At 54.2% G+C, this 16,553-nt stretch overlaps 1 protein-coding gene across 5 annotated transcripts in view; it reads right to left on the bottom strand.

Annotated features, from left to right (window-relative positions):
* USP48 (ubiquitin specific peptidase 48) overlaps nucleotides 1–16,553 on the bottom strand; it is a 36,652-nt gene that overhangs the window by 2,074 nt on the left and 18,025 nt on the right. For 2 of the 5 annotated variants that reach the window (XM_071575501.1, XM_071575505.1), the window contains 13 exons: nucleotides 15,158–15,358; nucleotides 13,824–13,938; nucleotides 13,567–13,697; nucleotides 12,196–12,267; nucleotides 9,295–9,479; nucleotides 9,049–9,171; nucleotides 7,175–7,236; nucleotides 6,616–6,726; nucleotides 5,891–6,015; nucleotides 5,096–5,202; nucleotides 3,276–3,380; nucleotides 2,705–2,860; nucleotides 564–689 (listed from right to left, as the gene is read on the bottom strand). In XM_071575501.1, coding sequence (XP_071431602.1) covers nucleotides 564–689; nucleotides 2,705–2,860; nucleotides 3,276–3,380; nucleotides 5,096–5,202; nucleotides 5,891–6,015; nucleotides 6,616–6,726; nucleotides 7,175–7,236; nucleotides 9,049–9,171; nucleotides 9,295–9,479; nucleotides 12,196–12,267; nucleotides 13,567–13,697; nucleotides 13,824–13,938; nucleotides 15,158–15,358 — 1,619 coding nt within the window. The remainder of the gene's footprint in view (nucleotides 1–563; nucleotides 690–2,704; nucleotides 2,861–3,275; nucleotides 3,381–5,095; nucleotides 5,203–5,890; nucleotides 6,016–6,615; nucleotides 6,727–7,174; nucleotides 7,237–9,048; nucleotides 9,172–9,294; nucleotides 9,480–12,195; nucleotides 12,268–13,566; nucleotides 13,698–13,823; nucleotides 13,939–15,157; nucleotides 15,359–16,553) is intronic. The other 3 variants (XM_071575503.1, XM_071575506.1, XM_071575504.1) reach the window with 3 other exon arrangements.

Below are 16,553 nucleotides of genomic sequence, written 5' to 3'. Positions count from 1 at the left end.
CCTCCAAAAAAATAAAAGGAGATATTCCTCCTATGAAACAAAACCAATGAGGATTTCCCCCCTCCAGAATAAAGAAACCTGGATATTCCTTCTCCAAAACAAAAAAATTAAGGGTTTTGCCCCTCCAAAATAAAGAAAATAAGGATTTTCCTCCTCCAAACCAAACAAACATAAAAGGATTTTCTTCCTCCAAACTGAAGAGGAAAATAAGGGATTTCCTCTTACAAAACAAAAATAAATGAGGATTTTCCTTCTCCAAACAAAAAAAAATGGATATTCCTCCTCCAAACCGAAAACATTACAGATTTTCCTTCTCCAAAACGAAAAAGGAGAATTTTTCTCTTCCAAAACAAAAGAATAAGGATTTTCCTCCTCAAAACCAGGTATTTTCCCACTCCAAACCAAAATCAATAAAATTAAGGATTTTCCTCCTCCAAGAAGGGGCTCCACGAGGAACTCCTTGGGCTTAGCACCATTTTCACAGGCACCACCACACGTGTCCCTTTGGCTGCACAAATCCCAGGGGAATTCTGGGCTGGCTGCCCTGGCTGTGCCCTCCAGACCTTGAGCAGGATGACGGACTCGGGGATGACCCCCAGGCTGCCCAGCGTGGCCGTGTCGTCGCTCAGCAGCTTCCCGTCCATGGAGAGGTTCTGGTCGAAGGGGGCCACGGAGAAGGCGTGCATGATCTGGGGGGGCACGGTCACTGAGTGTGGGGCTGGCACTGCGGTGTGCCCACAGCCTGCCCAGCACAGCCCAACATGGGGCTGGTACCACGGTGTGCCCACAGCTTGCCCAGCACAGCCCAACATGGGGCCGGCACCGCGGTGTGCCCACAGCCTGCCCAGCACAGCCCAACATGGGGCTGGCACCGCGGTGTGCCCATGGCCTGCCCAGCCCAGCCCAGCCCAGCCCAGCCCAGCCCAGCACAGCCCAACATGGGGCTGGCACCGCGGTGTGCCCACAGCCTGCCCAGCACAGCCCAACATGGGGCTGGCACCGCGGTGTGCCCACAGCCTGCCCAGCACAGCCCAGCCCAGCCCAACATGGGGCTGGCACCGCGGTGTGCCCACAGCCTGCCCAGCCCAGCCCAACATGGGGCTGGCACCGCGGTGTGCCCACAGCCTGCCCAGCCCAACATGGGGCTGGCACCGTGGTGTGCCCACAGCCTGCCCAGCACAGCCCAGCCCAGCCCAACATGGGGCTGGCACCGCAGTGTGCCCACAGCCTGCCCAGCCCAGCCCAACATGGGGCTGGCACCGCGGTGTGCCCACAGCCTGCCCAGCCCAGCCCAACATGGGGCTGGCACTGCAGTGTGCCCACAGCCTGCCCAGCCCAACATGGGGCTGGCACTGCGGTGTGCCCACAGCCTACCCAGCCCAACATGGGGCTGGCACCGTGGTGTGCCCACAGCCTGCCCAGCCCAACATGGGGCTGGCACTGCAGTGTGCCCACAGCCTGCCCAGCCCAACATGGGGCTGGCACTGCGGTGTGCCCACAGCCTGCCCAGCTCAACATGGGGCTGGCACCGCGGTGTGCCCAGAGCTTGCCCAGCACAGCCCAACATGGGGCTGGCACCGTGGTGTGCCCAGAGCTTGCCCAGCACAGCCCAACATGGGGCTGGCACCGCGGTGTGCCCAGAGCTTGCCCAGCTCAACATGGGGCTGGCACCGCGGTGTGCCCACAGCTTGCCCAGCCCAGCCCAACATGGGGCTGGCACCGTGGTGTGCCCAGAGCTTGCCCAGCACAGCCCAACATGGGGCTGGCACCGCGGTGTGCCCAGAGCTTGCCCAGCACAGCCCAACATGGGGCTGGCACTGCGGTGTGCCCACAGCCTGCCCAGCACAGCCCAACATGGGGCTGGCACCGCGGTGTGCCCAGAGCTTGCGCAGCCCAACATGGGGCTGGCACCGTGGTGTGCCCACAGCTTGCCCAGCCCAGCCCAGCACAGCCCAACATGGGGCTGGCACCACGGTGTGCCCACAGCCTGCCCAGCACAGCCCAACATGGGGCTGGCACCGCGGTTTGCCCACAGCCTGCCCAGCTCAACATGGGGCTGGCACTGCAGTGTGCCCACAGCCTGCCCAGCCCAACATGGGGCTGGCACCGCGGTGTGCCCAGAGTGACCCCCTCCCAGCACAGCCCACCCCAATTCCCACCCCAACCCACCCCATCCCAACAAAACCCAACCCATCCCAATTCCCATCCCAGCACAACCCACCTCAACTCCCACTCCAACACAATCTTGAATTCCCACTGCAACACAACCCACCCCAACACAATTCCCACTCCAATTCCCACCTCAACACAATCCACTCCAACTGCCACCTCAACTCAACCCACCCCAACCCAATCCACCCCAACCCAATTCCCAGCTCAACTCCCACTCCAACACAATCTCAAATTCCCACTCCAACACAACCCACCCCAACATGATTCCCACTCCAATTCTTACCCCCACACAATTCCCACTCCAATTCCCACCCTTATTCCCACTCCGATTCTCACCCCAACACAATTCCCACTCCAACTCCCACCCTAATTCCCATTCCAATTCTCACCCCAACCCAATTCCTACTCCAATTCTCACCCCAACACAATTCCCACTCCAACCTGACCACACATGGAATTCCAGGCCCTTCCCCTCCACCCCGCTCCCAATTCTGTGTTCTCCTGCTCATTCCCACAGGAACTGCCCCCTCACCTGTATCTTCAGCTCCTTCAGGGTCTGGTTGGCCGACACCAGCAGCGCCTTCTCCCCTCGGACCTTGCGGTGCCGGGTGCTCCTCCGGATTCCCTGGGTTTGGTAGGTGATGTAGCTCTGCTGGGACAGCTTCTGGCGCTTTGTGCCCCCATTGGCCTGGACAGGAGGCAAACCCCAAGGAGATCCAGTTATTTGGGAACAAACCTGACTTCCCACATCCCAGAGGGTGTTTGGGGTGGGTTGGTCATGTGAGGGAAGGCGGGAAGAGACGGAAAGCCCCTTGGAAAGCCAACTGAAGCGTGCAAGCGTGGAGAAGACGGAAGGATTTGCCTCCAAACCTCAGGCCCTGGCCCAAATGCCAGTGTGGGGCAGATTTCCACATGCAGGTGAGTCCCTATCCATGTTTAATCTCCAAAAACCAGCACTTGGTGTGGTTGGACCATTTAAATGACAATTTGAGACACTTTCCCCCCACCAGCAGGACACAGAGGAGGAGGGAGGTGATCCCATCATGCTGACTCAAGAAGATGATGGAAAAACCAAAGAACCTGCTGGGATTTGTCATCTCTACCTGGTTAAAATCGGGGTCCTGCTCCCCCTCTGGCTTGTTTTCCTCCCTTTCCTCTTCAGCCTCCGAGCTGCTCACGTTCAGCTCCGGAGCCGCGTCCTTCATCACCTGGAGTCATAAAAACCTTCTCTGTGACCAAGAACACCCACCTGGACTGTCACAGCCTGGAATCAGCTCCAGGGCACCTCTGGGTGCCCCCTCCAACCGCAGAGCCCAGGAATAACCCCAGGAGCTGCTCCAGGAGTTCTGCAAAGGCTCCCCCACTCTCCCCAGCTGTGTGGGACCTCGGGGGGATTCGGCTCAGGAATCCCCCTCCATGGACATGCAGGTGCTTCCTGCCCTCCTCTCCAGGCAAAGGGAAAGTCTCCCGGGGCCTGGCCTGATTCCTTTCCCATTAGCTGGTTGATCCAAGTGTATTACAAAAGCCTCACCATGGAGAAAGGAGTATTATCCCTACATTAAGACACTTATCCAGCCCTGCAGGGGCACTCAGAACCATCCTTTATGGGGCTGGAGGGTGTAAGTAAATGAAATCTAAATAATTTACACAAATGCATAAATAAAAGGGATGATCAGGTCTGTGGAAGTCACTCCAGGAGACAGAGATTTGCCTGGATGTGAATTCCCATCCATGCTGTGGCCAGAGCTGGGGTTTGTAGGAGCCCAGGAGACCTGGATGCCTGAGAGTTCACTTCTCCATCAATATATTTACAATTAATGATGCAATCCCAACTCCCAAACATGCCCCAGAGCCCTCTGAATTCCAGCAGTGCCACCCTGCAATGATTTTATCTGCATGGGGCTTTCCTCTTGCAGCACCAAGGAGGTGCCAGGGGGAGAAGGGGTGAGGGGCTGGCAAACTGATTTTGCCCAGCAGGATGGGCACAGTGGCTCCCAGTGCTCCTGGCTGGCATTCCTGCCGCTTCCCATCCCTGCCCTGTTGCTGAGGGATCTCGTGGGCACTCTCGCCCCCTCTCCCCAGCTCCAGCTGCTCCACAAAGAATAGCTCCCTGTTTTTTTGCCAGCCCCACGTGTGAGCACAGCCCTGGCCAGTGCCAGAGAAACACAACCCCCAGCCCCTTCCTGCGCCGCAGCCAAGGCGGATCCAGGCTCGGCACTGAGGCCGAGGCTCCAGACGTGCTGCTGCCCCACGTCTCACCAGCCAGGCAGGAGCCCAGCCAGCTCCGGCTCCCCGCGGTTCCCCGGGCTCCAGCGCCTCCTTGGGATTGGCAGGGAGGTGGAAATCCATGAAAGGCCAAATAAAATCCACCCCCACCCTGCAAAAGTTCAGGGAATGTTCTCATCTGAGTGCCCACCAGCCTTGGCTCCCTTCTTAAAGGCCCTGAGTTCCAGCAGAACCAGACTGGGTACCTGGAAAACCAATTCTAGAGCTGATCCTGGCACTTCAGATCAGTAAAAACACAATTTACAGCTTCAGGAGATCCTGAAAACCAGCTCAGAGTTCAGTGTCTCACCAGCACGGAGGGGAAGAGCTTATCCAGGAATAAATGTCACTTGAGCAAGAAGAAAGGAAATGACAAATATTGGAGGGGGAGGAGAGCAGGTAGAGCCTGGCAACACAGCTGAGACAGAGAAAACAGCTGGGAGCATCCCTGAAAACACAAAGGATTTGGTTTGGCAAAAGGAAGACCGAATTCTCAGAGCCAGAACGTTCCCATTTGCTGGTTTTGTCAAAGCTGCTGGAGCTGCAGAGCTGGGGCATTTCTGCCCTTACCACCACCAGGGACCCCACCAGCAGGTCCCTCAGGCATTCCTGGGCACCTGGAGCTGGGCTGAGCAGGGCAGGGGGAGCCTGTCCCTACCTTTTTGTTGTCCACCACCTTGTGCACGTACACCGTGGCCTGGGTGTACTCGCGCAGGTCCCGCTGCTGCTGGCACAGCAGCCCCTCCCGGCACTCCGGGCACAGCTCTGGGGGACACCGAGGGAACAAACACATTTCACTGCTCCAGCTCCTCAGAGACTCCATCCCAGTGCCCCTCACTGCCAAACCAGGGCAGGGCACATCGAATCACAGAATGGTTTGGCTTGGAAAGTACCTTAAAGCTCATCCCTGCCATGGGCAGGGACACCTCCCACTGTCCCAGGTTGCTCCAAGCCCTGTCCAGCCTGGCCTTGGACACTTCCAGGGATGGGGCAACCACAGCTTCTCTGGGCATCCTGTGTCAGGGCCTGCTCACCCTCCCAGCCAGGAATTCCTTCCCAATATCCCATCAACTCCTGCCCTCTGGCAGTGGGAAGCCAATCCCTGTGTCCTGTCCCTCCATCCCTTGTCCCAAGTCCCTTTCCAGCTCTCCTGGAGCCCCTTTAGGCACTGGAAGAGGCTCTCAGGTCTCTGTGGAGCCTTCTCCTGTCCAGATGAACCTCCCCAGCTCTCCCAGCTTGGCTCCAGAGCAACTCCAGCCCTCAGAGCATCCCCATGGCCACCCCTGCCCTCACTCCAGCAGCAACATGCCCTTCCTGAGTTCGGAACCTCCAAGCTGGACACAGCTCCAGGTGGGGAATCTGCCAAGCTCCACATTTACCACCAATCCCCTCAGAGTTCATGTTCTGCCCCAGAGGAGCCCTTCCCAGAGCCCAGGGAGCAGGAGGCACTCACGGGGCTCCGAGGTGTAGTGTGTGCCCTCAGCATCAGGGCCCTGCATCCGCGTGATCTTGATGACGTGATCCACCACGAAGAGCTTTTGGATCCTCTCCCACTCACTGGGCCATATCAGAGCTATACTGTGCAAAGGAACAGGCAGGTGCTTTATGACATGGAAAAGCCAAGCCCTGAGCTCCCAAAAAACCCCTCCCTTTTAGGCTTTTGAGTCTCCTAACAAAAGAAATCCACCCCAAAGCAGCCGCCTGGGAGGGCGAGCGCGGCGGGCTGGGATTAGTGACGCTGCTGTGCTCCCGCCGAGCCACAGGGAGGGATGGAGGAGGGAAGGAGGGGAAGATTTCCTACTTTCAGTGCTGCATCACTGCAGAAGCAGCGCCACAGAGCATGGAGAGCAGCCCTGCAGGGAGCGCTCCGGGGGACACGCACGGAAAGCCAAGTGTGAGGGGGCAGGATGTGCCTGTGCCCCGGGCAGGGCCAGGGTGCTCAGTGTCAGGAACCACCCAAGCTGAAGGAAGCTCTTTTTTCCTGACCCAGCATCCTTGGACAATTTAGGTCTTGCCTTGCAGGAAGGCTGAGGTGGCTCAGAAAGCCGAGGTGCTGATTTAGTTTGAGGGAAAGGATTTGCTCTTGTCTTGCTGCAGCTCAGCAGCAAGAACATTCCTTTGGGATTGTTCTCCCAAGGTTCCTGGTGAAGGGAAAACATGTGAAAGGAAGAAACTCACTGTTTGGAGTCTTCTTTGGTCATGGAAGCGAAGGTGAACATGAGCCCCCCGTGGGGGCAGAGCAGGGCACTGTTGGCTATGGAGGACACGGGGCTGCAGCGCGTCGGCCTCCTGTGACAGGGAAGGGGTTTGGGAACCTGGATCAGGTTATCTCCCAAAACCCCCCAGTTCTGCAGCAGCCAAGGAGAAACCACAGGTGACTTATTTACAGAAGGCATTTCAACTACACGTGCTGAGGAAATCAGATCCGCGTTCCTCTGCATTGCACAAGGACTCTGTCCGGGGGACATTTCCACCTCCAGCCTGGGCAAACAGCACTGAGAGGTGACCTTTGGGATGCAGCTCCAGACAGATGAAAAAACTAATCAGGTTACCAGCTAATCCCACCATCTGGTTAACACATGGTAAACAAGGAAATTCAGTGTCCTACAACCAACAGGAGTCCTGCAAAAATCACCTTCCTTGTTTCCATGAACCCACCACGCCGGGATTCAGGAAAATGTTGTCTCCAGCCCCCAAAACATGAGATGAAAGGCCCCAAACCCTCCAGCCATGTTACCTGACAAATTTCCTCCATTCTTCTACAAAGAACTGTGAAACAATGTACAGCTCATCCGTCTCCTGGGGGCAAAGAGAAGGAAAAGGGATCTGGTTAATGAACCCAGCAAAGGGTTTTTCAGCAGCGCTCGCTCCCCCCGAGACCTCGGCGTGGTTTTGCCATGACAACTCCATCCAAGCACGCTGGGAAAGCCAAGGAAAATAATTTGGGATCAAGTACTAAGCACTGACTTTACTAATCTCATGTTTATTACAAAGTTAGTCGAGCTCTCAATCCAATTACCTTTAATTCCCAGCGGGAAAGGGGCATTTCCCTGGAGCAGCCAAGTGCTGTTTTCCCTCACTGGGTACTCGAGGTCGGGAGCAGGTGAATCCCTGGAGCCCTGTAGGTGTGGGGTGAGGCCACCCCGACCTCCCTCATTTGCTTCCAACATCCCAATCCACAGGCTTTTCCTTCTGGCAGGAGCAGGGATATAAAACCCCAGCTGTGCACCCAACCAGGCAGCGTTTTGGGGATAAATCCTGTCTTTTTCTCCCCATTTACCATTAAATTGTTTGCTCCTGGACAAGAAACCACCCAGACCCCAAGAGCTGGGTGACAAAATCACTTCCATGATCATCTACACCCTCACCACCTTCCCTAACATGGATTTAAGGCTTGCTCTATCTTTCTGCAGGAGAGCTCAGCACACCTGAGCAACATTTATTTTTTAATCTTCCCTTCATCTCTGGATCAAACCACTCTGCTTGTTTTCCTCCTCAAACCTTAACTGTTTTGGATCAAAACAGCTTTTGGATCCAAAAGCTTGAGGGAAAGATCCTCAGCTCTCTTTTATCAGGCTCCCTTGGGAAATTCCAAAGGAAAAGAGAATCCAAAGGGAAAGGAGGCTTCAGCCTTGGGGGTAGAGAGACCCTCCTTTTTCTGACCCACAGTGTTGGGCTCCAGCTTTCCAACACCCACTCAGCTCCAAAGGAAATCCAACCAGATACAAAAACACCACTGACAAGACTTGAAACTCTCCAGTTCTGCAGAAAGGAAACTCCTTTTAAACCCTTTTGGAGCTCTGGTTTCAAGCCATGGATCCACGTTGCCTCAATATTTATTCCCAGCTGGAGCAGGGAGGGACCAAGGCACAGACCTGCCAAAGCACCTTGGCAGGACTGAGAGTCATCCCTTAATCAGTGCCACGAGACTCCCAGGAGCCAAGGACTGGAGCCAAGAGCTTGGGCCATTCCTTTAGGGCCACCTCAAATCCCCCAAAATCCTGGAGAAGCCACCAGGAGAGGGTCAGCATGGCCATCGCTGCTCTTTGATGAGTGTCAGCATTTTGGGGAGCTCCTCCTGAGCTCTTGGGATGCAGGAGGATGCTGGAGCACACCTGGAGCAGCCAAAGCTGATGGTGGGGCAAAATTCAGGTGTGCTCCAGCATCTTCCAACCTGGGAGGGCAGATGGAGAGCCGTGGAAAAGCCACTTCCACCGGCACAGCTGTGCCATTTCCATCCTTCCAGGCAGAGACACAACCCCAGCAGCAACACTGTCCCTGGGATCTCACTGACTCTGGGCCAGCCACAGCTCCCTTGGCACAGGAGCCATTCCCATGGCTCTTCAGGGCTTTGTGCCAGCACATCTAATCCAGGGCAATCACACCCCAGCAGGGCACCTGGGTGAGCTTTGCTGGCACACACTGGGCAGGAGGTTGTTCCTAAGGATCCCCACCCTTCCACTAGACCAGGTTGCTTCAAGCCTCATCCAACCTGGTCTGGAACACATTCAGGGAAGGGGCAGCCACAGTTTCTTTAGGAAGGAGAGGGATAAAAACCAATAAAACCTCCCCCAGGCCCAGCTGCATTCCCTGGTCTCCCTCCTTCCCTACCTGAGGCCAACTACCCAGGCAAGGTCTGCATTTATCGTGGAACAGGTTCTGGAGAGAAGTCTTCTGCTCACTGGCCATCATCTTATGCAGAGCTTCGTTTTCCTCCCCTTCCCGCTCCAGGAGCTGCAGGAACAGTGAGTGACATCCCAGCTCCCACTCCCACAAAGGGAAACCAGGGCACAGCCTGGTGGGAAAAGGGAAACCAGAAATCCAACCAGTCAGCACAGGGGAATATCTGGCAAATACCTTGCACTGGGAACAGCACTCCGTGTTATTTGGGAATTCGGGGGCTTTTGGGAAATATTGCTTGAGCTTCTCCCAGGCTTCCCTGGAAACCACCCTGCGCTCGCTCTCGGAGATGCACAGGTCACCTGCAGGGACAGAGCCATGGCAAGGGCTGTCAGCCCAACATCCCAGAGTGTTTGGCAGCCCTTGATTGAAGAGATTACAGGCAATAAATGAGGGGAAAGAGATCCACATGTTTAGCAGCCAAAACCACATCAGCAAAAACCAGCCCAGCCTACAAAGTCACCTTCACCTCCTTCCTCACTTCCCTTAGACAGGGAAAAATAATAATAATTTAAATTCATAGAATGTCCTGTGGATTTCCAAGCCGATCAAACACAACCAGGGAGGTTGGGAAAAGCCAAAGAGGGCACAGGTCTCCTGGTTCCTCCTGGCCATCCACAGCTACATCCTCATGGAGCCTCCATGTCCCAAGGCCCAGGCTGACCCCGTGTCCCATGGAACAGGAGCCAGATGCTTTCCACATCCTTGAAAACCCCAGATTCCCACTGTAGGATCTCAGATGGCTTCACATGCCCTGTCCAAGCCCTCAAAATGTGGGAAGGGCAGACTCTGCACCTAAATCTGCCCTGAGGAATCACTGAGGGGTGAAGGCCCCAGGGAACATTTACCAACTGTCCCCCAGACAACGGATTCATCCATCAGGATTATTTATCCTGGTATCAGGATGATTTATCCCAGTACTCCAGCACCTCAAAAAACTCAGGGAAGGTTCAGCAGGAGCCATTTATGGCTGTCCTGTCAGGGATGAAGAGGGAGACAGGCTCAGCCACTCGGACACCACGTGCACACACCAGAACTCACACTCCAGATAAACAAGGCTTGGGAAAGCTGGAGAAGGCTCCAGGATGTGACCAGCTGCCTCCTGCAGGAGTGATGATATCCAAGGGGAAAACACAACCACATCTCCCTCTGAGACAGCAGCTGGAGGTCACTGTGCTGTGTGCAGGCCCAGGGAGAAGCAGGAGGAGCAGCAAACCGGATTTGGGAATATTCCTGCCTCGCTGGGGATTGCAGCAGCAAGAGGGGAGGAAAACAGCAACTGTTGTGTCCTAAGGGCACAATACCTTATTATCTGCTTTTCTACAGCCTGGAGAGCTGCAGAGGGAGGAGAGGGAGAGAAACTCCTTCCTCCCCACCCTCTGGGAGCTCTTTAACATGACAAGCAGCTCCTCAGGCTCCGCCAGCCCAGCCTGGAATTTGGCCAGCCCTGGAGAGGGAAAAATAGCAACACTCCCCTCCTGCTTTTCCTCCAATAAACAAAGGTCAGGGCTCGATGCAGCACTTGGCCACTTGGGCCTCATCCAAGACAGCCAAGTGGCTCCGGAGGCCGGACCAGGATGTTGTGCAGAGCCAAGGATGGGGAAGAAGAGGAGCTTGTACAAACAAGTGCCTTGACACCACATGATTAATGAAAACAGATTAATATGGTGAGGGAAAGAGGTGGAAAAATCAGCTCTGGGTGTGCAGGAACAAGTGTTTTGCCATCTGGAAGAGGATCCCAACCACTGCTGACCCTGCTTCCCACTCCCACCATCCAGGGACATGTTTTGGGCACGGACATCAAAGGAGGCTTAACTTGGGATCTGGAAAAAATTATTGCCTGGGCTCAGGCAGCTACTGGAGAGCAAGGAGTTGCAGCAAGGAATTGCAGCAAGGATGCAAAGGGAACGCCCGGGTGGCATTCCTGGAGGGCAGCCAGCCCTCACTGATCCAGCCCTGGCTTTTCCAGAGCCTCCCACGGAGGAGGGAACCTCCTCCACCAGAACATTAAGGCTGTAGGAACAAGACTCCAGATCTGCTGGTTCTCTCCAGAGGGAATTTTTCAAGGTGCAAAGGTTGTTTTCCATGAATAATCAAAGGTTAGCTCAAGACAACAAGCCCTGCCCTGCCAGCAGCCCCCTTATTTAGTATTATTTATTCTCCTGTGACCCAGAGTCACAGATCAACCAGCAATTTAACACCATAATATTTTCCAAAGGCCTATTGGCCTATTTTTTATCGTGTCTGGCTACATAAATGTTCCATCCCCACACTCCCTGCTTTTATTGAACAGCAGCAGCCTCGAGGCAAGGGGAAATGTGGCTTTCAAGGCTCTGAGTAACAGCTAAAATCGTGACAAAGTGCTTAAACACTCTGCTGGAAAAGGAGCTTTCTCCAGCCTTGCTCCAGGTTCCTGATTAGCACTGATGACAGGAGGAGTGTGGCTAATTAATGGCATTTTTCTGTCTTATTAGGGCTAAGATGGAGCAACCCTGGTAGGGAAATTGATGCCCACAACGATGAGGTTGAGTAAAACAGAGTTAAATCTGGGAATAGGAGCTAAAAAAAGTGAGATTTAAACAGCAGGGTAGCCAAGGATGCAGCTAATGAGGCATCACTTGGAAAACAAGGACACGGGGTCAAAACCTTGGGTAAACACACCCCAAAGCTCAGCAGGTTGGGAGATCAATATCCAGAGGTCCCAGCCCAGGTGCTGGGTGAGTGCTCCTGTTCTAGTGTAAACCAGGGCATTGAATGGATCCTCTCAGCTCCCACCTGGAGGGATTTGCAGCACCTCTTTCTCTCTTGCAGAGCTTTCCAGGTGACTGCAGAGCTTTGGTGCTGCCCAGGATGAGAGGAGGAGGAGCCCAGATTGGCTGAGCCCTTACAGAATGTGCCTGTGATGTCAAACTGCCTGCAAATCAAACTTCTGGGTGCAAGAAACCAGAATTCAGGGCACTTCTGCAGCGGCTCCTCAGCTGGGGGAGTTGCCGCAGTTGGAGCAAAGGCTCCAAGGTCAATGTGGAGAGCAGAGGGACACAACGGGGACATTGAGCTCCAGCCCCCGGAGAGACTCACCATGTGGGCAAACGATGTCTTCATTAAAATTTAACTCCTCTTCCTCCTCCCTCTTCTCTTCGTTTGATTCATCTGATTAAAAAAGAAACAATAATAAGCCAAGAGGAGTGCACAGAGTTCCTCTCCCAAACTAAAATCTGGGGAAAAGGAGCGCGGTCGCCTTTCAAATTACAGCAAAACCCTCAACCCAAGGGAAACTTTGGAAGGAACTCTGTTGTTCTCTGATGTCTTGGCCTCTGGGCAGGCGGGATTCCAGCCTGCAGGCCACGTAGGAGGGCTTTGAAGTGCGTGGAGCACAAGCCAAGCCTTTGTGAGATTACAAAGGATGCATTTGTTAGGGTTGGAACCCCGCAGGGGTTCGCTGCTCCCAAGGATCTCCGAGCTGAACCTAAACACGAGCCTAGGTAAGAGCAAAGGGGGCAGAATTCCTGGCAAAATTCCTGATCTGAACCAGCTGCTGCCTGACAAACCCAGGGGGAGCCTGGCAGGGGGTTGACAAGCCCCACATCAACGTCTAAATTACAGTTCAAATCCATTAACTCCACAGAGGAAGCCACTGAGCGGAGCATCACAAAGAGGGGGCAGGAAGAGCCTCTAACGAGCTGCCCAACAACTCGGCTGGTGACTAATTCAGATGGACTACTGGGAGCTGCGACCTGTTGTAAAGCAAAGCGAGCCCCGAGCAACGAGTGGCAGCTCAGAAATGCCCTTCCCTCCGAGGGCTCCACCTCTCAGACATCACCGGCTCTTCTCAAGCCTCCCAGCCCGAGATCAGTGCCATGAGCCATCATCCCCACTGTCATTCCAATCAGCTCCGTGCTCTCAGTTCCAAAAAGCTCAATAAAATGTGATTTCTAAAGATTTAAAGAGCAGAAGGCAAATAACCCCCCCATCCAGTCTCATGATATGGGCACAGAATTGAGTCCAATTAATGATTTTTGTTCCTAGGCTGTGTTTTCCCAGCGCTGCTGCATCAGCTGTGCTGTTTCATCCCTCAGCCTTCACAATAGACATCATCATCATCCCTTCCCCAAGCTAATTTTCATGTTTCTTCCTCCCCTGTGCTCTCATTCAGAGGAAAGGGGATGAAAAGATCGTGTGGCTGGGGCGGTAATTTCACACAGCTTTGTAAAACCACTTATCACCTCATCTCCCTCTCCAGGTATGAAGATCACCCCGCAGTTTTCAAGCTTAGCAAAGAAAAAGCTCCTTAAACGAAGGAGTTTATTTGATTTGTTGTCCTTTCCTCCCTGCTCATACAAGGGAAACTAAACAGCTACAGAAACACTTGAGGTGTCTTTTGTTAGGAGGGATCAGGCAGAGCTGATGGGTCTCTACAGCAGAAATCGGGAGGGAATCAGGAGGAAATACCTTTGTTTTGTGCATTTCCATTCATTTTCCCATTACTGTGCTCTGCATCTTCATCTTGCTCGTTCAGTTGCTCCAGAGCCAGCTGACGCCAGCTCCTCAAAGATGCTTTTCCAACCCAAAACCCGTCGTTCCTGCAGGAAGACAACAACACTGGCACCACAAAAATCACAGCCCCCTTCCCCTTCAGAGCCCCAACAGTCAAATCCTTAGCACAAAGCTATTTAGGCACTTCTAGAAAGCATTTGGGACTGACATACCCCTTGACCGTGACCTTCAGCAGGTTGGTCACAGCTTTGTAATCCTCGTTCAGTTGGTTTTTGAGCCGCAGGATTCGACACCTTTCCACCACACAGTCCTTGCAAAGTGCTTTGACTGGGGTAGGGGGGAAAGAAAAGCAATTTATTGCACTATTTATTGCACTATTTATCACCCAGGTATCTCACTGCTGCTTTGAATGCCCTCACACAGGTGGGTGCCAACCATCCTGCCTCAGCATGGCAGATTCCACGTGTAAATGAGGAGATCCGGATGTTTCCAGCCAGGTCAGGCCACATTTGAAGCTTAAAGAAGCATAAAATGCTTCAGGTGAGGTGCAACCTGTGCCACTCCCTCCACACCCTCTCCCAGCTCCTGCTAATCCACAGCCTGCTGTTGCAGGGAGCCAGGTCAGCCCAAGCACGGGAGACAAAGCCACACACCAGGAGAACACCTGCACCGAGGCATTTCCCCAGTTAAACCCAGGAAAAACACCCTCCTGCAAAGCTGAACTGGACCAAAGGGGTGGAAATGCTACAGCTGGGTGTGTATTTTGTGTATTTGCATCTGGGAGCAAGAGGGGAAGGGAAGCAGTGTGTCCATCCATCCTTTTATCCCTCCCTCCCAGCCACTCTCAGCCCACAGCCCTTCAGGAAATCTTCCACTTGACTAATAAACCTTGCCCTGTTTTTCCCCACAAAGGCTTCCTGCGTCACCAGCAGTTCCTTCCCTCCAAGCTCCTGGTAGGAGCTGAGCTAATTTGGTCTCAGTGGGAGTTACTGAGCTCCTTCCTCAAAGGAACCAAGCCTGGGGCTCGAGGAAGGGCTGGCCAAAGCCTGGAGGGGCTGGGCTGACCCCAAAAAGCTGGATGTGTGGTGGATGCTCCAGCAGGAGCACGGAGGCCAACAGCTCTGGGCTTCCTTGGCTGAGGTGACAGACAGGAAGGGAAATTTTGGGCCTGGATGCTCCATGAGGCTCTGCCCACAGGAGCTGCAGGTGCTGCAGGCACAGGAAACAATTGTCATGAGTTTGGGGGCTTCCTTGTGCCAGTTTTATTTCCTAGAATCACCTTCGAACCTTCCAAGTGCTGCATTTCCTAAGGAATTCTCAGCATCCCTCCTGGGCAGAGCAGACCCTGCAATCCCACCAAACAGGTTGGGGGGGAATGTTAACAGAATTGGGCAATAATGAAAAAAAACCCTGGAAACAGCACAGAACCAAAGCTCTGGGACAGAGTTAGGATGGTAAGGGATGGCTGCACACGGGGCTGGGAGCAGAAGGAGGCTGTGAGTGCCACCCAGCACAGCCAGGGTGACCCAGGGAGGGAGGGGGGTACCGTTGAGCCGGGGCCCTCCCCCGTAGCGCCGGTAGAAGAAATCGGCCACGTATTCCGAGATCCTCTTCATCAGGGATATTTTATCAGGATGTAGTTTGCCATGGGAGCACAGGCAGGCCGTGTTATCAATAGGTTTGGGAGGAGTGGACTCATCCAGCCATTTCTGCAGCCATTCCAGAGAGATGAAGTCGTAGGGGGAGCCTGGGAGGGGAGAAACCACAAAGAGGAACAAGCCCCGACCGGTCAGCTCCAACACCAGGTGGGACTTTGGAATTCCTCTTAAAAATTAACAGGCAATCACTGTTGATTACATCTCTAGGTACAAGTTTTCAAACACCTGATCCAGTTTTTCCCATCCCATCCTCATCTCAGTGTCACAGATTTACGAGACAGGAGATATCAAGATGTTCAGGTCATTTTGGATTCAGCAATCAATATGGAACAGCTCCAAGGAGGAATGGGAGTGCTTTCAAACCTTTTGGGAATTGCTGGAGAGCAGTCGAGGAAAGGGGAGGGTTTTCCCACCATCCATCGAGGGACTAATACAATATTTAAATTATGATCACACATTAAAAGCTTTTTCTACAACAGAGAGAGTTCATTGGGGTAATTTGAAAATCAAAGGCAACAACAGCAAAGAGGCCCTTCAGCAGCCAAAATTCCAGTGTTTTTCTTGCAGTTCTGGGTGAGAAACACTCGCATATTTTAAAATTTACAATGCAAATGGACACTTGCTCAGCCTTTTTGCTGAAGCAGAGCAGCAGCTCCGCCCCTGTTTGCTGAAGGAGAAGCACCTGCACAAAGCTGAGGTTCAGCAGCAGGTCAGTGCCTGCAGGAGCAGGGAAATGCTTGGGGTGACAGCCCTGTGTCTCAGCACTGAGGCACGGGATGGATCCACAGCTCTTCTGTGGGAGACCAGGAGGAAATGAGCACCTTTAAACCCACTCTGTGCTGCCACAAGGGCAGCTCTGAACCCGCAGCGAGACGCACCCGTGAGTCACATTTATCAACCAAAACACAAAGCCTTGATGTTTGCCAGGAAGGAGCAGCAGAGAAGCGACAGGAAAACACAGGAGGCAGGAAAACCCTCTGCCTCCAGCCTGCACTGGAGCCCTGAGAAGCCTCTTTCCCCCCCAGCCTGACTCTGTGCTTTGTCTTACGCAACGCCCTGCGCAGCCCTGACCTCCGGAGATCGCGGCGCTGTCACAACGGCTTTGCCAGTTTGGGCTGAGAGCTGCCACCCCCAGAAAGGCCTTTTTCTGGGGCAGCTGCACCAGGCTGGCAGGGAACGTGTCTGCACAGCTGCACAGACAGCCCCGCGGCGATGGCACTGCCCCCGGCTCTGCTGTGCCCACCGGGGGCCTCAGGGCACCGCTCCGGGCCTGGCACCTCCAGC

The sequence above is a fragment of the Pithys albifrons genome, chromosome 22 (assembly GCF_047495875.1).
Source record: "Pithys albifrons albifrons isolate INPA30051 chromosome 22, PitAlb_v1, whole genome shotgun sequence".
NCBI lineage: Eukaryota > Metazoa > Chordata > Aves > Passeriformes > Thamnophilidae > Pithys > Pithys albifrons.
The sequence above is the reverse complement of the archived record's forward strand: the minus strand, read 5'-3'. Positions and strand labels throughout refer to the sequence as shown.